We start from the raw sequence: 22,110 nt of genomic DNA, 5'->3' as shown, positions 1-22,110 counted from the left end.
TTGGCTGGATTTCAACTGTTTCCAAAAGATGACTGAATCCAAGTATGCTTTTTGAAATAAATCACAGGGATTGTCATTTATCACAATTCAACGATAAAAAATGAGGTATGCAAGAAAATTCACATGTCATGTAAAAATGAATATGCACAAGAATGCACATACAACCATGTGTGCTTAAATTCTACAAAAATGTCATGAATACAAGTAATTTAGGAAAAAATGAGTTTCCTAAGAATGTATGTGCAAAAGAATGTTTTTTTCAAAATGACACAGCTTTGGCCAACGGATGTCATATTCAAGTCTTTGGATATCTTAGTTCCGGAATTCAATGTTGCCAGAGGTATGACAAAAATGAGGAGAAATCTAAATGGACCAAACCACCGGTTGTTCCTCTTTGTGCTTTCTCATTGCAGAAACCTACCTTAGCGCCCATTCGAGTTTTCACCAAGGTTGCCCCCACCCTTTTTGTTGGTTTTTTCTTTCTTTTTCTTTTTTCTTTTTTTTTTTCTTTTGAGGTGCCCTTGTGGGTTTTCACCTAAGGAAACAATGGAAAAACTCAACCATAATCGACTCAGGAGTATGAACTGAAGATTGCTGACATCAGTAAAATGCGCTTCCCTTGTAAGATTAGGCGAAGGCATTATGGACATCACTTGCCAGTTGATTAGCAAAATCCCTAATAGAAATGCAGCAAGTGACGAAAGCCAGGACTTTGGGCTTTTGTAATGAGGTCAGGTGGGGTGTTTTTCAAGAAAAGTTGAGGCTTGAAAGCAGGTTTGATGAAAGGTGTGAAATAACCTGAGATTGCATCATTTTGAAATTATCTCTAATTTTGAACGAAACCGAGGAAATTTGCCCCAGTTTGATTGGATTTTCTCTTTCTTTGCATTTTCTTCATTGCATTTTTCTCACTTTTTGCATTTTCCTTCAAAAACTAAATTTGCCCCAGTGTGGGGTTCTTTCCTCCTTTTCATTTTTCTTTCAAAAATAAATTTGCCCCAGTGTAGGGTTCTTTCTTTTTCCCATATCTCTTTCAAAGATAAATTTGCCCCAGTGTGGGGTTTTCCTTTTCTTTATGATCACTTTTCAAAATGAATTTGCCCCAGTGTGGGGTTTGCAATTCTCAGGGGTTGCCAAACGAAAATTATTGTTCTGATAGTTCAAAGGGGATGACTAGGGATGAAATGTTTTGATTGGAAAGGAAGATGGCCTGACTTTTGCCTCGTCTCTTGCATGATTTCCTAAAAGAAACTTTGCATAATCAAATAAAAAACATCTTACACATGTCCGAATTGATAGGTTGAGGGAATGTCTGTCCTTCCATCTCTCCTTTGAACACCCAATAAGCTTTGCCGATTTGAAGCAAATTTGCCTTCGACTTCGTCTTTCATCGCTTTAGCACTTTGTTTCCTTTTTCAGAAGATCAGTGGCGGATCCTTTTGTTATGAACATAGGCCATGCGTTTTGACAACGTTGGTCATGGCACATAGCATTATCAATCAGAATCAATCGTTAATGATACTGCTTTGACCAATCAACTTTCAACCTGGCTGGAAAGGGATTTTCTCAAATGAAGGGATTTATCAATGAAGGAATTTCCAAATGAAAGGATTTTTCAATGAAGGGAAATGAAGGCTTTTTCAAAGAAGGGATCTCTTAATGAAGGCCTTTTCAAAGCAGGGATTTCTCCATGAAGGGTTTTCTCAATGAAGGCTTTCTCAAAGAAGGGTTTTTTCAATGTATGGTCTCAAAGAAAGGATTTCTCAATGAAGGGATTTTTCAATAAAGGCTTCATCGGATTCCAAAACAGTGATATTCAAAGGGTCAAATAATTTTATTTTGGCCATCGAAAGAATTTAGAATGAAATTGAACCAATAAACAATCAATATAAACAAAAATGGTATTAACAAAATAATGAAAAGATGTGACTATGCATGCTATCGAAAGAAAACAACATAGGAGCTTGATAATGCAAAAATGCTTTAGTCAAAACTTAATTAAACATGATAAAACTATTTACTCAAAAGCAAACGGTGACGAGTTTCATGAAGTTTAACAAATAACAATCCCCGGATTCATCCCAAATTCCCTTTGCGAGAGAAGATACTTGGCAATCCAATTGTGCAAGGTTTCTTCAAGATTTTCAAATGTCTTCATTGGAAGTGGATGCCTCAAAGGTGTCCTTGTGTTCAGGAAAAGGATTTGTATTTATGCTCGGTCCTTGTCCACCTTTCTTTTTTAGCACTATTTCACCTGCCTCGATCATGTCTTGGACTCTGTGCTTAAGTGCTCTACAGTCAGTAGTTGGGTGGCCGGGTGCTCCAGAATGATAGGCACAAGTGTACTGCGAATCGTAGTCGGCAGGGACGCCATGAGGGTGAGCTGGAGGGGGAATTACGCTGATTTTACCGGCGGCTTTTAATTGTTCGTACAATTGGTCCAAGGGCCTGCCTAAATTGGTAAAGGTACGATAATGGTTTTGTTTTTGGGGTTCAATGGGTCGGGGGTAATTATAGGTGGGCCTATTTGGTGGAGGAAATTGTTGATTATAGGGAGGTCGGGGTCGAACTTGTTGGAAGTTAGGTTGAGATATTTGAAAAGGGGCCATAGGAGAGTTGTTATAGTTAGGCCGAGGTCGAGGATGAATGGTATTGGTGTGATAAACAGGATGAGGGCTTGAATAGTAAGGGTTTGAGTAGGTAGGGTATTGTCGAGGTCTGGGTCTTAGAATAGGGCTTCGATTCCAGACAAAAGCAGTTTCCCCCTCTTGCCTTTTGGATTGTTGCTTCTTCCCATTACTACCTTGGCTTTGCAAAGCATCCAACTGCGATTTGAGGGCAGACACATTAACAATCTTTCCAGCCTTTACGAAATCATCAAATTCCTCAAGTTTATTAACAATTGCGGCAAATGAGCATCCAGTCATGCGGAAAATTTCTTCAAAGTACGGCGGATCATGTGCCTTAATGAAAGTTCGTATGATTTCGTCCTCCGTCATTGGTGGCTCGACTTTTGCAGCTACTTTCCTCCACCTCTTAGCATAAGTCTTGTGATCTTCAGATGGCTGCCTCTTTGTCCCTTCCAACGTGGTTCGTGTTGGAGCCAGCTCGCAATTATACTCGTACTGCCTTACAAAAGCGTTGGACAAGTCAAGCTAGGTCTTCGCTTCTTCGGGTTTCAGCTTGGAATACCAGTCGAGTGCATCCCCCTCGAGACTTTCTGGGAATAGCCTTAAAGGCAGATTTTCATCATCTGTTGGCCTACCCAACTTGTTGGCGAACAATCGGAGGTGCGTCTTGGGATTGCCCGTCCCATCATATTTGTTAAACTTCGGAGTTTTGAACCCTTCAGGCAATTGCACATTTGGGAAAAGGCAAAGTTCATCGTAATCCAGGACTCCTTGCTTGTTCAAACCCCGACTCCTCCTTATAAACTCATCAAAACGGTCAAGGCGTTTGAGCAGCTTTATATCAACGGGAGCAGAGAATTCCCCCATTTCTGGCTTGGTTTGAATGGTATGGTCCGGTAAGAAAGGCTCAGCTGTATCGTGATAAAAGGTATGCGGCTTAGGAGGTATATTCGAAGTGATTTGGGGTTGTGGGCCTTGCATGTAAGTAGGAAAGAATGAAGGATCAGGAGGGTGAGTGTATGGCAAATGTATGGTGGGATATGTGAAAGTTCCTTCGGGTGGAATAGGTAAAGATGGAATAACGGTGACTTGAGTTGAAGGGATGACAAATGGCTCCTGCTCAGCCTGCTTGACGGGTATAGGTTCGGGTTGAACTCCGCTGCTGATTAGCTCGTCAATCAATTTCCTTTGGGCCGCCATCTCAGTGGTCATCTTGTCGAACTTAGTGAGCATCTCAGTCAACTGAACCCCCAAACTCATGGTCTCGGGTTGAGCGGTAGTAGTAGACCTATCTGATTGTTCCGGTTGTGAACTCATGTTTACACGACTCCTTTGAGCTTGGCTACGGGATCGTGTTATAATGGGGTTTCGACGAGAAGCTATGTTTAAATATTACCTGAGCATTTTTGAAAAGATTGCCTTTAGATTTAACCCTTACTTAGTTATTACAATAAAAATAAAGAAAAGAAAGGGAAAAAAGCAAGAGTTAGTAGATATCCAGGAAATTCGGATGCATGTCCTATGGGGGAACCCTTTTTGTGCCAAGGGTAGGCCTAGCATGAAAATGCAATCCTCTAGGGTAGGCACCATACCATACCTGATGGATCTGATCAACTCATTGAGTGAAAGTAATTTTTTGCAAAATGAGGTCCACGTCCGAATGGATTGATCACTTTTGATCAATACAAGATTTTGCAAAAACGCACGGGTTTGACCTTGACGAACTTCCTATCGAAGAGTTTGGAATTCGTTGATAAAATTTCTCAGTGAATTACGGGTCAAAACCCCAACTGATCAAATGGCTGGATGCAATGGATGGTTTTCTCAAAAATCGACTAAGTTTTGAAATCCGACATTGAAACCCTAATTGGTCAAATGAAATTAACAATTTATTAAAAATCGACCGGATTACCCTAAAAAGGGAAACGGGTCAAATGAATTGAGTGAAATTTAAAACTTACTCAAAATTGACCGAATCATCCTAAAAAAGGAACTTGGTCAAATGAATTGAATGAAATTGAGAATTTATTCAAAATTGACCAGATCGCTCTAAAAAGGGTAAATTGGTCAAATGAATCGACGATTTATTCAAAATCGACCGGATGACCCTAAAAAGGATAAATTGGTCAAATGACCCTAAAAAGGGTAAATTGGTCAAATGAATTGACGATTTATTCAAAATCGACCAGGTGACCCTAAAAAGGGTAAATTGGTCAAATGAATGGATGATTTTTCAAAAATTGACCGGATGACCCTAAAAAGGGTAAATTGGCCAAATGACCCTAAAAAGGGTAAATTGGTCAAATGAATGAATGATTTTTCAAAAATTGACCGGATGACCCTAAAAAGGGTAAATTGGTCAAATGAATGGATGATTTTTCAAAAATCGACCTGATGACTCTAAAAAGGGTAAATTGGTCAAATGAATTGGTCAAATGATGAATGAATTGACAAAATGGATTGGATAAAATGGATGATTTATTCAAAAATCGACCGAATCGCCTTCAAAAAGGGTAAAATGGTCAAATGCATTTATTCAAAATTGAATGGATAACCCTAAGAATGAATTAAACTAATCAAATGAATTGAATGAAGTCAATTGATCAAACAGATCGAGTGAAATGATGATTTGACCAACTCACCCTAAAACTAGGCAAATCGGTCCAATGGATCGAATGATTGATTCAAAATTGACTAGATCACCCTAAAAAGGGTAAACTAGTCAAATGAAATCGGATGACTTATTCAAAATTGATTGAATTGACCTAAGAAATGAGTAAATTGGTCCAATGAATAAAATGGAGATTGATGATTTATGCAAAAATCGACCAAATCACCCTAGAAGGGTAAATTGGTCAAATGAATTGATTTATTCAAAATTGATTAGGAATTGACAAAATGGATCGATTGAATCGTTCCGCCATTGATGGTTTCAAAAAATTAGTCTATGAGCCTTCTAAAATCACGATTTGGCCTCAGTTTATTTATCGTCTCAAAAAGGAGGAATCATTTGTGAATTTCTTCAAATTAATGTCCTTTACGCAAGGGATTTTTTCCAGTTAGGTTTAAAAATGGCCAAAAAGCGATTATTAGATGCTCATATTCCAAGGATCGCTTTATGAAAAATGATCGGATCCTACCTTACCTTGTGCACTACCCCTTTGGATGGTACGAGAAAGGTAAACGTGCAAGTCTCATTGGATTATATATCCGAGACATGGGGTGGCTGATTTCTAAAACGGGATTCCCTATGTGGCATTCCCTTCTAAGGTGGATGCATGATGCCATTTATTAAAGCGATGTAAATATGTCACAAATATGGCCTAAAGGACATAAATAATGCATCGGGGGAAAAAGGTCTAAAAATGAAAAATGTACTTACTGAAAATTAAGTGTAATGACTGAAATTTAAACATGTGAGTCATCTAGTGGGTAAGTCACTAAAAGAGTGCCAAAAGGCCTCTTATTGCTAAGGCCCATGAATGCAATCCAAGAAAACAAAAGAATGGTTAGTGCAATTGATAGTTCACATAACACATTGGGAGCAATTAAGAAAAGAAATACAATAAAAGCAAGTAAAAGGGGTGGAACCCCTTCCCTCGTGCCTAATGTGCTTAAAAGAGGGTGAGGCTGACTCTAACCTAGGAAAATGCTAACATGGATGCATGAGGTTGGGGTTCACTAATGCGACTAGACTCGATAAGGTTTAAAAGGTCCCCAAGCCTTCAGACCTAAAGGCAAGGGTCATCACTCCCAAGGCCTTCGATCGGTGGCTCGAGTGATCCCTTAGGTAGCGCTATGGGCGCAGTGCACACCATCCGCCTACCCAAGGCAATCAATCCTAATCCTACAAGGCGGTGTGGGATAGCGCCCACGAAAAATAAAATCAAATGGGATAACAATAAATAAACGTGCACGTATGAAGTGTTCCCTATTTTGAGGGAAGGGGTTGAGAACCACGCGAGGCTCTAAAGGTGACACACACCCCCCCAAATGCAATGCAAGCGCGAGATAACAAGTAAACATTCATTCAAACATACATTCGTGAGTCGAGGGATTGGTTTGATTACGTACATAAGACAAAAGGTCCTAAAAATGAAAAATGCAATCCTAATATCCACATGCTATGCATAAAAAGGGTAGAAAAAGGAAACGAATGGTTAAGTCAAAATGCTTGGACTCACTTAGGAAGTCCCCAGTGGAGTCGCCAACTGTCGCGCCCCACTTTTCGAATGAGTGAATGTGTGATGTGTGGTGTGTAATGTGTGAACGTGTGCAAAGTGAAAAGTAAAAGGCCATGGGACTTAGAATGCGACGATTTGGCCAAGTGAAGTTCAAAAGGGTTTTTTGTATTAAAAATGGAGTCGCCACTTGGTATAGAGTTAGGGTGTACCAAGTCACCCAAAAATGATTTTTGTTTTTGAATAAAATAAAAAAAGTAAATAAACCCTTTTTGAGAACTTTTGGGTCTACGTAACCAAAAGAGGGATCGGGGGTTACATTTGACGAAGAGGAAGGCAAGGATAAAAATCCAAGGCACCCCTTCGACCTAGCCAAGGCTAGTTGCGCGGCTTAAACCAATTTTTCCTAATTTTTCTACCCAAGGTATGTATCGCGTATTGGATATGTCTATATGAATGCAAGAACCTAGACCTAGGGGTATTGGGGGAAATTTCTCTTCAAAGATTGAGTGGTGCCAATCACATTAATTGTGAAGCCCAATAATGATCCTTTTGGAGAGGTCACACCTAAACCTAAATGACGTGAAAAATGAGTGGAATGCATGCCATGTGAAAGTGTGAGTTTGTGTGAAGTGAGAAAAATGATAAAAGTAATAAGATATAAGTGAAGGTGTGCGAATGTAGATGAAAGTACTCGTGTGCGAGTGAAGATAAAAATGCTCGTGTGCAAGTGAAGATAAAAAAGTGTTCGTGTGCAAGTGAAGGTGAAAAAGTGTTCGTGTGCAAGTGAAGGTGATAAAAAGGTGCATGTGTGCAAATGAGACAAAAGTGAAAGTGGAACGATAGAGTGGATTGAGAGTGCATGAGCCTAGGGAATTCATGCATATTGGGTACGGGGAGACCTAAATCGTGACTTGATTTTTCCTTTGATAGAGGGAATATAAGCGTGCTAAGGCTTAGAAAAAGCCACACTCGTCTATATCCCATATTTAAGGGACTCTCACGCAAATGTACCCTATAACTAGTATGAGATGCAAAAATCCTAAAATGAGGGGAAAAGGGGCTCGAGGAGTATGCCAGATGATAAAACTAAGGAAAAATGCATGATATGTAGTGAACAAACAAATGATGTGCTAACGAGGGGAAATCCCTAAGGGTCTAGCGTTGGACTAGCCCATTCTATGAATTCCGACTAGCGTTGGACTAGCGGAAACGTACATTCATCCATTCCATTCATTCATGGCTATGAAAGCAAGTAGACATGCCAAAATACTCGTAAACACATAGCACATAGCATTTAGCATGCTCGACTAGATGCAAGAGCCTACCAAAGCAATTAAACATGTAGCAACAAAGACAAGCAACCAGGGGGAAGGGGAAGTGGACCAGATGCTCTCCGAGCCCTATCTATTACAAGCCAAGAGGTGTACACATACCCCATAAAATTTAAATAAAAGCAATCAAGGGGAAGGGGAAATGGACCAAATGCTCTCCGAGCCCTATCTATTACAAGCCAAGAGGTGTACACATACCCCATAAAACTTAAATAAAAGTAAAAGCAAGCAAATGCACGCAAGGAGGTAAGGAAAGCGGAGTAGGCATGCATTTCTCACGTAGCACGTTGGTTCACATAGGAGAGACAAAAAAGATAAAAGAAGTGGTACCTCCCTTGAGTTGGAGCTCTAACGTAGTGGAATTACTAATTTACCCTCCAAAATAATAAAAAGGTCAAGGTACCAATTTATTTAAGAAAAATTAAAAGAAATGTGCAAAGCAAAGCTCACTTGACCATAAAGTCCCCAAAGTCATGACTTAAGTGAAAATTGAAACAAAGTATAGTAATTAATCAAAACAAACAAGCAATGAAGTTGCAAAAGTTAAAGCTACCAAGGACCAAATTGAGAAATTATTCAAATGGTTGGGCCATAGTGAAACAAAAGGGAACTTGGGGGGTCAAAGTGTAATTTTCAGAAGGTTTTTCATGCAGTTCATGCAACCCAACGTAAAGAAAATATTCTGCAACAAAGCAAACCAACTTGCTGCACCTTTGTACTAAATTCAGACTTGCTCACGTATTTGAACCCAAAGCACTCTTGACCCACTTTCAAATTTGAAACTAAACAACACCCAAAACAAGAACTTGACATCCGAATCAAAGGAAGAAATCATGCAAACATAAAAAATTCCAGCACGAAGGCACGAAGAAACTTTTTGCATTTTTCTGTTTTCCTTCACTCCACGGCATGCGGCATTTGACAAACCAATTGAACATGTTCCAGAAAAATATCAACTTTTGATTCAAGACACAATACACAATCCATGTTTATGGCCTACGTTTATTGCTGCAACAAACCAGAAATCCTTCCCACAACCTTCAACTAAGTTCTGAATTTGTGATAGTCAAGTTGTGCATGAACTAGGCACTAGACACAAAAACAGCAAAGGAGCAAAACAGAATTTTCTGTATTGATGGCAGTCATCACAGTCACAAGGTTACAGGTGTAAATGGCATAACAACAACCCATTGGTGGACTATTAAGGGAAGCAAAAAAAAAAAAACATGAAATTAACGCAGCTTTCATGCAAACGAAAGTGAGAAAAGTTCCTGCAATTTTTCCAGCCATGCTTCTTGCAATTCTTGTATTCATTCTAATGCCATTTTCCATCCAAACCAAGCTAATATTTTTACCCAAACTGCAAAACCTCGATTCCAAAACAACAAAAACACAACAGTCAATGTCCGAAACAGACCAAGAAAGGAAAAGAGAAACGTATGAATGGGAGTAGGCGATTTTTCTGGAAAATTTTCTACTGTTGCCTCCTTGAACAGCAATGCATCAGTTTTTTCAAGACACGCACAAGCCATCTAAAAATGATGAAATGTGCGCTGCATATTGAAGAAAAAGAAAGCAACAAACAATGGACAATCACAGCAACAACCAATGAAACATACATTTGTCTCTACCTCACTATCAATGCAACCATAAAAAACAGCAAAAGCAGCGTGAGGACTTGCAACAAGCAGGTATTCATTTTCCAGCGAGGATCAAACCATGATTCAAGTGTTTAAGGACTCAAACAAATTTTACTAATTTGACAGCCCAAATCGAAATGCAAGGATTTCAACTCATTGTCATTAACATCACCCAAATGTAAAGGTTTGTTTCCCGGACATTCTAAGAAGAAAACTGAACACAAAAATGCAGCAAAGGGCCTGAGCTTGAATCAGCTAATGTTTCGGCATTTACTTGGCAATGTCTTCGGCTATAACGAACCAGAAAGCTTGCAAAAAGCAACAAAAGAAAGCTTAAAACAAAGCTAAGCATTCTATACAATTAACACAAAGCTGATTATGCAAACCAAGAGAACTATATCCAGGAGGGTCCAACAGCTTTCTAAAAACTATATCAAACATTCGAACCTGTTCTCCTATAGCTTTGGACCAAAACACATAATTGTCAAACACTCCATGGTTCTAAACTTCCCATTCCAGATTCATAAGAAATGAAAGCATGGCCATGAACTTCCCCCCCCCCGATGACTGAGCTTCACTATCAATTAAGTATATCAACAACAACACCAAAAGCTGGACGGACCCAAGACCACGAAACCCAAAACCTGACCACAATCCATCATTTTAAACATGTGCAATTGCGGTAGAAGCTTTAAGCCAAATAGCACAGCAAAGAGGGCAAGAAGATGCGGCAATCAATATGGTGAAGAACTGTTACATACTTGACCCTGTATACTAGGAAAAACAGCTCGAGAACTACCTCAGCTACCCCAGGATTTGTTACCAAATCCGCTGTTGGCAATGACGGTTGTTGGGCAGTGGCAATGGCGAGGAGTTGAGGTGGTGGAGTCGGCTGCAGTAGAACGCTAGCTCGGTGAAGACCTGCCTGTGATGATGGAGTCAGCGACAATGGAACGAAAGCAGCAACAACAACAGCAACGCCACCAACTTCTTCCTGCCCGGCGCTTCTCTCTTTTCCAAAACTCCAGCCACCGTTCAGTGCTCTGGTCTCTCTCTATTGCTCTCGATTCTTTCCCAGCCGTCACTCACCTCAGCCTCTCAATCTTAACCCTATCTCTTCCAACCTCACTTCCCTTTCAACCAGAAAACTCTCGCTCACTCCCAGCTCTTTTCTATCGAGCCCGTAGGTTTCTTTCCCTCCATCCTTTCCTCACTCTCGGTCCTCTCTTTGCTTTCTCCCTGAAGTTTCTTTCAATCTTTTTCTCCCTGATGTAGCCGCAACTCCCTAATCTCTCTTTTGCTCCCCCCTGGTTGTCTTTTTGTTCTAGCCGTTACCCACCTCAAAACTCTCCTCCCTCTGCTGTTTTCTTCTCACAGCCGTTCCAACTCTCCTCCCCCCAAGCTCTTCCCAGTTCTTCTCTCAAGCTCCCTGCCATCAACTATGCTTAGCTCCTTCTCCCCAAAGCCCGCAGCCTTTCTTTCTTTTTCCTTTGCTGTTTTTTCTCCCCCTAACCGAGCTCTCTCCCCCTGCGGCTACTTCTTGTTTTTCTATTTATATGGGGGCCAAAAAAAACCCTAAGCTCTCGCCAATCTCTACTATATTTGCAGCCAAAGGGCTCCTGAGCCCTTACTTGCAAGCTGCGGACGAACGCAGCTTGCATGAAATTATTCCCCCTTTTTTTTCTTTTTTTTTTTTAACACAACTTAATAACTACAGAAATGATAAAATAAAATATAAATAATAATAATAACAAAATTACAAAAACCAGGTAATAATAATAATGACAAAACAAAAAATAATTTTAAACAAAAAACTAACAACAATGGCCATTTTTAATTTTTTCAATTTTTCATTTTTCATCATCTTCTTTTTCTCAAAATAACTTAATAAAAGTAACTAAAGTGCCCAAAGATTGAATTTAAAGAAATAAACATATTTTTGTGAACAAATTTTCCTTTTTTCTTTTTCCACTTTTTTCATTTTTCCTTTTTTAAATAATTTTAGCAAAATGATAATAAAATTAAGTAAAAACCAACAATTTAAATAACATCAGATAAAAATAAATAAACAAACCAGAAATAATAAACAGCAAAGTTGCAATCTTTACTTCCATCATTATTCTCTTTTTTCTTTTTCCATTTTCATTTTTTCATTTTTTCATTTTTTCCAAGAAAACATTGAATTTAAATCAAAACAATTAAAACATATTTTTTGAATGCTTTTCCTTTTCTTTTTCGAGAAATTCTATGCTAAAAACTTAAAAATAATAACAATAACACGAAAAATTAAAAAAAACTAAAAACTAAAAAGTGAATAAAATTAACAAACTGAAAACACTAAAATTTTGGTGTCTACAACGGCCGGAAAAATTAAAAAAAAAAATTCTGCATTCTCTGACCGTGGCTTCTTTATGGCGTGACGGCCAGAAAGCTTTTTTTAAAAAAATTGCCCATCATGCCATCAATATTGATACCAATTAGCCAAGCCACCATATTTGATCGACTTTTTTGTCATCTAACAATATTCTGATCAATTAACCCAGTTTTCCATGAAATAGTTCATTCTATATTCTTGGTTTCTTTTTTTTCTTACTTTGCTTTCATAAATCCTCATTTCTTGTTTCCTTTCAAATTTTCCTTCAATTTCTTTCATCAAAATAATTCCTACAAATATATGTTCTTTTGGTTGCAAAACATGCCTTAATCACTAGTAATTCGTAATTATAGCGTCAATCGTTGCCCGACTGGTTAATTACCATTGGACTGGTAATTTTTTACCCGACCAAGTTTTCGGGTAACCAAGTCACTAAACCGGCTGGGTTTTGAATTGAAACCCTGGAAACTTGGATGAATGCCTAAATTTGCTCCTCTCCCAGATCCTTCATTTACGTTCTCCTACTAAAGAAAAGAATATAAAACATCGGAAAAAATGAAGGCTGCGACGAGGGTGATCTTGCTACTTAAGGACGGCGCCGACGACGGCGGCTTCGCTTCTTCAATCTCAAATGCTCTCCAACCAAACCCTAACTCTAATCTCCGAAGATTGTAAGTTAAACATCAAATAACTTAATCTTTGTACAAGAGAGTGAGTGAGTGTGTGTGTGTGTGTGTGTGTTTTTTTTTAATCCACATTTTTTTTTATTTTGGGATGATATTTCTTGTGATAGGGAAGAGTCATTTGAGCTGTCGCTGGAAAAGTATGGAATCAAAGATCATAAAGCTTCTGGAAATATGATTCACTTTCTCAATAGTAATGGAGTATCTGAGGTATTATTCTGTATTATAGTGTTTCCTTCTTCTTTTTTTTTTTTCCTATTTTAGTTTGTTTTTTGATTTATTATTTGTGGGAAATTTAAAAAATATTGCAGCCATAAATTTTCCTTTTTTTTTGTTGTTTTATCACTGCATGGATTGAATGCTGAATTAATCAGTGTGCGGCGTGGGATTTTAGGGATTCAAAATTAAATGTAATGCATTTTCTATTAGCTTAAGATGTGTGTAGTTGTATTGTTTTGAGGGATTTGTGGATTTGTTGAAGTTTTTCTAGGCTAATTTTAAGGTGGTCCTAAGCTAATTTATTGTTCCATTGGCAGAAATTCACTGCTTAAAAGAAAAAGAAAACAGCAAATAAGAGATGGTAAATGAATTTTAATCAAATATGTGCACTTTGAAATTGTGCTGTTGTTGAGTTTTTCCAGGGCCCTTTCCAGTTTCAGCCTCTGTAGTTCTCAATTCTCTTTGTTCATTAATTCTCTACTTGCAGAAAGCCGGTGTTAATAAGATCCTTGTACTGGACATGTGCAATTTGAGAACACTATCATAATTGCCTGTAGTAGATGCATTTCACTGCTGCCCATTCATGTATTACACATATCATAATGGAAACTTATGATGTAACACTACTAATTCGTTTCCAGCAAAGAAGTCGAAGAGCTGTTAGTCCAGAATAGGAACCTGAGCGATACTTGAAGGAAGCCAATGTACCTCCACCTCTTGTGTTTACCTCTAGGAATTTCTGTTGGCGTGGTGAGCATGTTTTGATTTCTGTCACTGTGTCTGTGCATTTGCGTGGTTTTTGCTGGACTCTCTTCTAGTCTGATTTGGAAAGGACAAATTTGAAGGCGTGATACAAACTTCAAAACTTTGAGGGAAGGCTAGCGATGCCAGCAGCTTCATACAGGTTTCAGGTCTGTTCTCTTTCCCTCAAGGCGGGACAAAAGAAGTGAGAGATGGGGTTTTCATGATGGCTGGATGGGAGAATGGTGATTTGAGGTTCTAGGTTTCAAGGAGGGCAGGCAGGCTGGAAAGGAAGAGTTGTCATGCTGGACAGGACGGAGGAAGGAGATAAGGTGGTTTCAGCATTTACAAAGAAAAGTTGGGTTGGGATGTCGGTAGTGAGAGGAGAAAGAAGTAGCAGCTAGTTTGTGGAGGTTGGAATCTGGGGTGTCCTTGGTTGCATTGCACTTCTCTTATAGTGTAGAAAAAAAGAAGGATGGTAGGAGGCAACCTATATTACTTGGACCCAAGTGTGGTAGCGGATACATGTGTTTAGGTGTCATATTCGTTAGTTTTCTAAACTAGGACACCATGCCAATCCTATGGGGTGTGGGTGTGGGGGTGCCTCCTGTATGTGTATGTGTGTGTGTGTGTGTGTGTGTGTGTGTGAATATTTTCTTAATATTGCACTGGGAAAAAAGATATAAGAGAAGGAAGGATAGGGAGTATACATCACAGTTAGAACCAAAATCTGTTGGATGCACCAATATTGGTTCCAATATAAGCATTGCATACTTTCTCCCTCTGTTTTTCTTCTGATTTCATTAACTTCGAGGTGTCCAAAACTTCTAAGAAATGTTGGCCACAGATCCCATGCTATCTGATATGGTAAGACTAGGAAGGATATGGGTCCAAGTAAAACAGAGGAGGTTGCTCAGTGTAGTAGCAGCTGCGGATTGGCAGCCAGTTGGACTTCTAGAAAATGGGCTGGGATGAAGGAGAAGAAGGTGCCTTATGTGATATTGTTTAATGGAAGAGTATTGCTTAGTCTCAATATATGTATCAAATTTAGGTGAACGACATTAGATACACATTCCTATGCAGACATTTTGTTTGAAATAGGGAGCTAGCATTACCCTTCTTTTTCATAAGGCTTAACGTCTTTGATGACTTCCTTGGTTTTCAGTTGCTTCCAAGTTTTGCCACAGCTTAATGTATCACTGGTGTTTTACTGCTGAAAGTTGTTTAGATAACGTGGTTGAATATATTTTTTCAATATTCTCTTTGTTCTAGTTTTGCATATTTGTGATTGTGTCTTTAAAAACTTTACCTGAAACATGCAACACTTATTGAGTTGACCTATTCAAGGTGCATTCCCTGTTGTTTCTTGTACTTAGGTCTAATGGTATGTTTTATGTTCTTTAGGTGTCTGTCTTACTTCTGGAACATATCGAGCCTCCACTTTTAGCTTGTGCTTTGAATGAAGTTCTGGTATCATTTCTGGGAGGGACCTCATCAGACATCCCCAATCTCGTAGTTCCGTTTCTTGTGGAGGCATCAAAGCTTAAACTGGAGAATAAGAATGCTATCTCAAGTTATGAAGTTTCTCTTTACGGATTGGAATTTGGCCAACTGCACAATTTAACGCATGCTTTGGCCTCCAAAATTCAAAAGGCTCCACAATCATTGCAGATATATCATGAGCAGTTGGCCTGCTTGCTTCACCTTGTCCGTGTCTTAGATATCCCGGCGCTTGTTCTTGTTGGACAACATACTCGGCATAGTTACAGTAATAATTTGGAACAGTATCCTGAGGTACATTTTCTTCAATCAAATACAGCTTGCAGCAATTAAGCATACTTATTCTTGAACTTAGCTATTCATTCACTTTCTGTGTTTTTTTCTGTGGTAACCTGCTCAAGTATATGGGCATTGACTTATAATGGATATTAAATGTTTATTTGCTTTCTGTGGTATTTTCTAATATGGCAACGTTCTGAAGTTGATGAATGTTTTAATGGTTCAAATGTTAAGTTCCTTACCCTAGCTTGTGGCCTTTCGCCTAGCCCAAGGCTATTTATGAAACGTGAGAATTATAGTCTAGAAGAACTGCCTTGTTTATGCATATTAAAAGTTTTTTGGTATGTATGGCTTAGTAATCAGATGTTCTTCACCTGCGTGTACTATAGAAATTTGTTTGAGATTTCTAACAGCCTTTTTTTCCTGCATAAAACATGTTTTTTATGTCCTGCTAACCTGACAAATATGACTTACTGAACTTAACTTAACAAAGATGGATACCCTGTTGATCCACATACCATTGTGTAGTTGGCATTTGTTGTACAATGGTTTCAAGCGATATTAAGTTAATTGCAGCTGGCCAAGCTGATTGGCTCAAGTATGGCTACTCAGTAAGTTCTAACAGCTGCAAATATTAAAGTAAATGGCATGAACCAGCTCTTGCTGCTAAAGATTAAGCTGGCTAAGATAGATTATGCCATACATTATCTTTAGCACTTAATTTAACCCTTCAGATATTTAGCTCACTAATATGAGATGGGAGTTTGCCATTTGTTAATGGTTTCATGTAATTTTAACTTAATTGCAGCTGGCCGAGCTGATTGGGTCAAGTATAGCCACTCAGTAAGCTTTAACAGCTGCGAATATTAATGTCAAAAGGCCTGAACCAGCTCTTGCTGCTAAAGATTAAGCTGTCTAAGATGGATGATGCCATACATTATATCCTATCACATAATTTATTGCTTTAGATGTTTAGCTCACATATATGAGATGGTAGATGGATTTTTTGCCTGGGTACTAAGGGCAATCTTAGAGCATTGTGCCTTCTGAATGTGAAGAATTCGTGTTACTTTCACTGTTGAATAGGGCCTCTACATCCGCACCACCCCTGCCTCAGAGAGAGAGAGAGAGAGAGCATTTCCCTCTACAAGTATCTGTAGTTTTTTGGTCTGTTTAGCTTCAATATGCTTTCGGTGTTTTAAATTTCATTTCTATCTTTCATCGCAGGTAATTTATGGGATAGGTGAGCTTCTTGCAGAGTACTCATCTCTTTGCTTTTTAAGGGAGAGGGTTGTGTGGAATCCACCAAAGTCTTCTAAGGCCAGCAAGGAGCCTTGGCATGCTCTATATGGATGATTCTCGAGGTTTTTATTGCAAACACCAATTACACTGACAATGGACTGATAATCTGTCTCTGTATCCCTTGAGAAAACAAGCTGATTGCATATTTGTCGCGGATAGGGAAAATGTCCACCCTTCAATATGCGAAGAGAGAGAGAGAGAGAGAGAGATGTAAAATTATAATGCTAGGTTGGCAATTAACTCCATGAAGTGTGTTGGCAGGGAGATGAAGATGGACTTTCTGTTGTACATGCTTTTGCTGTGAAATGAAACGGAATATATTCAAGGCTTGTTTGCCTTGACCTTTCTTCCCAAAGAATTTGTTTAGGCTCCATCTATAGCTGTGCTATTAATGTTACCTCATGAAGGGTTTAATTTTTAGAAGTCCCGGTTAGGTATAAGAGATATGTATCCTTGATCTTTCTTCAGGTACTTTTCTTGATCAGAAAAGGGCCTTTCATTGGTTAATTTTATCGACTACTTAAGGGATAAGGGTATTAACCCACCATTGCGATATCCCTCTGCCCATCCACCTAAGAACTGATGAGCCACCCACTTGTTCCCATTAAACTGCTCCTTCCTTGTTCAGAACGGACAATTGCAGGCTGCCGTAGGTGACAAGTTGGGTGAAATATTTTTGTCTCTAAACGTTCATTTTAGCGTTAAAAAAATGTGCTTGGAGTGCTGACAGAATGTTTTCAGGATTGCCATATTGAAAACAAAGTGGAAGCCCAAACAACAAATGACTTAAAATTTCTGGCAAGTTTTAAAATAAGAAAATATGATCTTTAATAGTGCTAGATTTGGATCCTGAATGATTGACACCGAATTAATTCAAAATGGTTGGTACATTACTGGTATTGATTTATATTGGAACGAAAAATGTACAAAATCATTGTGTATAAGTATCTATGCCTCAAATTGTGCGGTTGAACAGTTACGCTACCGATATAAATTAGCCGAAAACAAAAATTGTGTGTAAAATAAACCTTGACTTGAAAAAGGGGAGGTCATGAACTGTTACAGGCTTTATTTGATCTTTATAATACTTAATGATTTATTTGATAACTTAAAAAAGAGCACCCCTCTTTTGTATAAATTAATAGTCAATGTCAGTAAATTTCGGGTTTGACTCTTCCAGTCTTATCCTATCTTCTTTTGGGCCTCACTTTTTTTCCTTTTTGAACGTAAAAATTTTTTGCTATAAGGAGAGGCAAGTACATGATTATGTTCTAAAACAAGTCTAGCAATAATCCACTTACCCTCTTCCTTTTGGGATACATACACCAATGCTTTGCATCCTTGTCTTGTTTTATCCCGTGGCATATCAGCTTTAGAATCTTTTTTGGAGTTAAATCCTTCTTTGGAACAAACAAATTCTTGTCCAATTATCGATTTTATCGCTCCTTGATTTCGTGATACGATTTCTTCGCACACTAAAACCTTTGTTGTGTGCATAGTTAGAGTAACACTTAAAGGCATCACCTAATGATTCAAATTCCATTCCAACATATAAGTTCACCTCTTTTCCAGGTTCAATTTGTTCATTAGTAGAATCTTCAGGCATAGATCCATGTGTAGCGTCATGGTCAACTTTATCTTGTTCCATAGGACACTCAGTACCAAGTTCACGTTCCATAGGACATTCAATACCGATTGTTTTTCCGAAAGATGCAACCACAATACGAAACTAGAGACACAAGTTTCACACAATTGCCAATAAACATGACAATAACAACTACCACTCTTGAAATATTCAAAACAGATTTAATAAGAATTTCCAGTAACATGGCTGGAATTGATCTACACTATAATTTTGCAATATAAAAAGGAACTTCGTCAATTTTTCTTATTTTTTGACATATTTATTTCATCTTTCTTTTATACTACAAAATCGATTCTTGAACAAATATTGAATTAGGGTTTACACTTTGTAAAAACTAAGGTAAAGTGGGTTTATAAAAGACATCATACATATAAAAGAGAGAGAGAGAGAGAGAGAGAGAGAGAGAGATTAAAGAAGTCTAACCTGTCATCCCAATTTTGAGTTGATCAGTGGAGGAATTTGGTTGCAAATCCAGAATACAATAGAAAGAGAAGGAAGAGGCAGAAAAAGAGGTGAATAACCTATTTTTATTTGATAATAGGTAATAGTTATAGGTTATAACAGGTTGCCAATTTTCATTAATGAGGTGGCGCAATATGGTGAGCCGCCAGTGTAAAATAGGTTTACACTGACGGTGTAGGAAAAATTAACTCATAAATTAATAGTCAATGTCAGTAAATTCCGGGTTTAACTCTTCCAGTCTTATCCTATCATTTTTTCCTTCCCTTCACATTAAGTGGTCACTTAGTAATTCTATTTTCAGCATAACTGTAGCATATGAATTAATGCAATGGGATAACTCTAGGAGGTTTTTTGCCCTAACCTTTCTATCAAAAAATAATCCCAAAAAACAAATCGTGCTTGATTTCTCTTTGGGTCTTACCATTCTCATTGATAACTTGGACTGCTCTTGTAGCTCAGTTGGTTAGAGCACCCGTTTAGTAAGCGGGAGGTCTTGAGTTCAACTCTCAACAAGAGCATGCTTACATTTTTCCCTCTTTTGTATAAATTAATAGTCAATGTCAGTAAATTCCGGGTTTGACTCTTCCAGTCTTGCAATGGTATGAATTAATGCAATGGTATAAATCTAGGAGGTTTTTTGCCCTAACCTTTTTATCAAAAAATAATCCCAAAAACAAATCATGCTTGATTTCTCTTTGGGTCTTACCATTCTCATTGTTCCCATGTTTTATTATTCTCATTTTTCATCTCTATTTTGTGGCCCTCTCTTCTTTTCATTCTTTTATCAAGCCATACAACTCCTCAAAGAAGCCTAATGTTAATAAACAACCAACTAAAATTTATAAATTTTATCCTTGGTAAATTGTTAATAGTTCTAATTGAGTACGACATCAAGAGCTATCTTCAATAATACTTGTTAATGTATATGATGAATGGCTAATTAGAAAAAAAAAACAAAAAAAAAATCCCTTATGCATCCATAGTTTTGATATTTTAATAATTTAAATTATTTCAAGATTAGTTTATAACATGCGTACATCTATTCCGTTGTTCAATTCGCTAAATTCAATATGTTTAGGATGCAATTGTTTTTGATGATACTTGATTTCATTATTATCATTCACCTATTCATCTATTTGTACTAGTTTTGCTTTTCTTTTTTCATTGGATTTTTTTTCCAATTACAACCATTTTATTTTTTTGGCCAATACCTGGTAAAAAATTTAATTACTCTTAGAAATTCACACAGATTAATAATTGCATGGTTCATACCTATCAAAAATTTTCATTTTAACTACCAAATAAACTACGAAGGTAGGATGGAGTACACTTTGAAATAAAAAGCTTCAAAGATTTAGTTTTTATTGAATATGAATTTCTCCACTGATGAGTAGGCCTTTTCTTATTTTCATCATGGCAAATAGGAGATGATAAGGCAATAAAAAATCATAATGGGAATAAAATATGGAAGTGCATTACATTGGGAAATATTTTTTAGCGCGAAGTTTACTATGGCAAAAGACTCGGTTTTCTACATGTTACTTTGTAATACTGAAAAACTGTATGGTGATATAGAAAGTGTGTTCGTTTGTGTGTACAAGAGAAAGTATGTGTTTATGCATAAAATATATGTTCAAGAAAAGAAAGATATATATTTTGTGTGTTTGACAGAGATATTCTTTTTAGAGTTAACCACAATTTCTCCCCCGTAGTCGGGAAGTAATCACACTTTGCCTTTTCGACCAAATCAATGCATACTTTGCCTCTCTATCATAGCGAAGTTAATTTTTTAATGGCCTCAAAATAGAAAAAAGCATTTTCTTCCAATTTTATCCATACCATTGATTATACTTTGCCTACTTTGTCCTGCTCGACAAAAATATATATACCTTGGTGTGTAAGGTTGCATTTCCGATAGAACCTAATAAAGACATTGTAGACACTAAATTTCTCTTAATTTTAAGTGTACAATATTTTTCATTTAATTTGTTTGAATAATTATTTTAAATTTTGTTTTGTAGGTTTGTACAAAAAGAAAGAAAATAAAAAAATGGATGTTCAAAATTGGAGATTTTAATAGAAGCTCTTTGCTTTGTTTTAAACCCAACCAAAAATCTACCCACAGCCCATGCACACACAAACACAAGCCTGAAGAAAAGAAAGGTCCATCAGCCCATTTCTTTGCTTTTCTTAACAAAAAAAAATTAATTTACAGCTTCATGCTCGCATGCACTACATGTGCGCGATTTCTCCTTCTTCATGCGAAGAACCAGCCATAGTACAAGAACAACAGCTGGCTTTTGATGCAATTCGGATCCATTTTTGCTTCCCATTTCTTTCCCTCCAAGCTTAGGACACCTTATCATCCAAAAACCTGCCAAGAAATGGCAAAACAATCAAATGGATCAAAGAAAGCCACATAAACCCAACTTCTTTGGATCCCAACCATTCTTCTTAGGTTTTAGGGTTTTTGTTCCATTTAAATTGCTAGCAACGCAGCTTTTAGGCTTAGTTTGGGAGTTTAGGATAGAAAAGAAAAGAAAGGAAGGCTTAAGTCATGAGAGAAGAGAAGAGAAGAGAAGAGATTGTTATGTTGTTTGGGAGTTTTGAGAATTAGTGGAATGATTTTGGATATGGAAGTCATTAAATATTTATTCAAGGCATTTTTAAGGACAAAATAGGCATTTTAGAAAAATTAACAAGCTTTCTCCAAACTTTCTCTCCATTTCTTTCCAATTTGGAAGGAAACATTTTTGTCACTATTCATCCTCTCATTTCCTTTCTTTTCTTTCCTACTTAAAACTATCAAACAAAGGAAAATTACTCTTTCTCTTCTTTTTTATCCAAATCATTCACTCCCAAATGAATAGGTTTTCCAAGGAGAGGAAAACGAGTGAAGAGTAGCCGCCTAGGATCTGGGGGTGTGGGGAGAGAAAAAGCAAGAAAAAAGAGTGGAAATCTTTTTCTGCAAAAATCTGGAAAAGGTAGACGAACCGGCCAGGTTCAAATGGCTTTTTCTCTTTCGTTTTAGTTTGGATTTGAGTGATCTTTTTTCTGGGTTTCCTATAGATATAGATGAACAACTTTTGTGTTGAAAACTTTCATCGATAACCTTTAGAA

At 37.6% G+C, this 22,110-nt stretch overlaps 1 protein-coding gene, 1 long non-coding RNA gene and 1 other non-coding gene across 3 annotated transcripts; 2 read left to right on the top strand and 1 right to left on the bottom strand.

The window, feature by feature from the left end:
- Window positions 1–6,139: 6,139 nt before the first annotated feature.
- Window positions 6,140–11,370, bottom strand: LOC140007636 (uncharacterized). Its single transcript, XR_011814975.1, has 2 exons — window positions 10,585–11,370; window positions 6,140–9,505 (listed from the first exon to the last, which is right to left on the bottom strand). It is a non-coding gene; the product is annotated as an uncharacterized lncRNA (long non-coding RNA).
- A 1,195-nt stretch (window positions 11,371–12,565) lies between these two features.
- Window positions 12,566–17,241, top strand: LOC113689161 (uncharacterized). Its single transcript, XM_027206984.2, has 4 exons — window positions 12,566–12,830; window positions 12,953–13,052; window positions 15,207–15,596; window positions 16,809–17,241. Exons 1-4 carry the CDS (start codon window positions 12,715–12,717, stop codon window positions 16,935–16,937), a joined length of 735 nt encoding a protein of 244 aa, XP_027062785.2. The 5' UTR covers window positions 12,566–12,714; the 3' UTR covers window positions 16,938–17,241.
- Window positions 17,242–19,434: 2,193 nt separating this feature from the next.
- On the top strand, window positions 19,435–19,508 carry TRNAT-AGU (transfer RNA threonine (anticodon AGU)). Its single transcript has one exon. It is a non-coding gene; the product is annotated as a tRNA-Thr (tRNA).
- Window positions 19,509–22,110: the final 2,602 nt, after the last annotated feature.

The sequence above is a fragment of the Coffea arabica genome, chromosome 5c (assembly GCF_036785885.1).
Source record: "Coffea arabica cultivar ET-39 chromosome 5c, Coffea Arabica ET-39 HiFi, whole genome shotgun sequence".
NCBI classification, from domain to species: domain Eukaryota; kingdom Viridiplantae; phylum Streptophyta; class Magnoliopsida; order Gentianales; family Rubiaceae; genus Coffea; species Coffea arabica.
The sequence above is the reverse complement of the archived record's forward strand: the minus strand, read 5'-3'. Positions and strand labels throughout refer to the sequence as shown.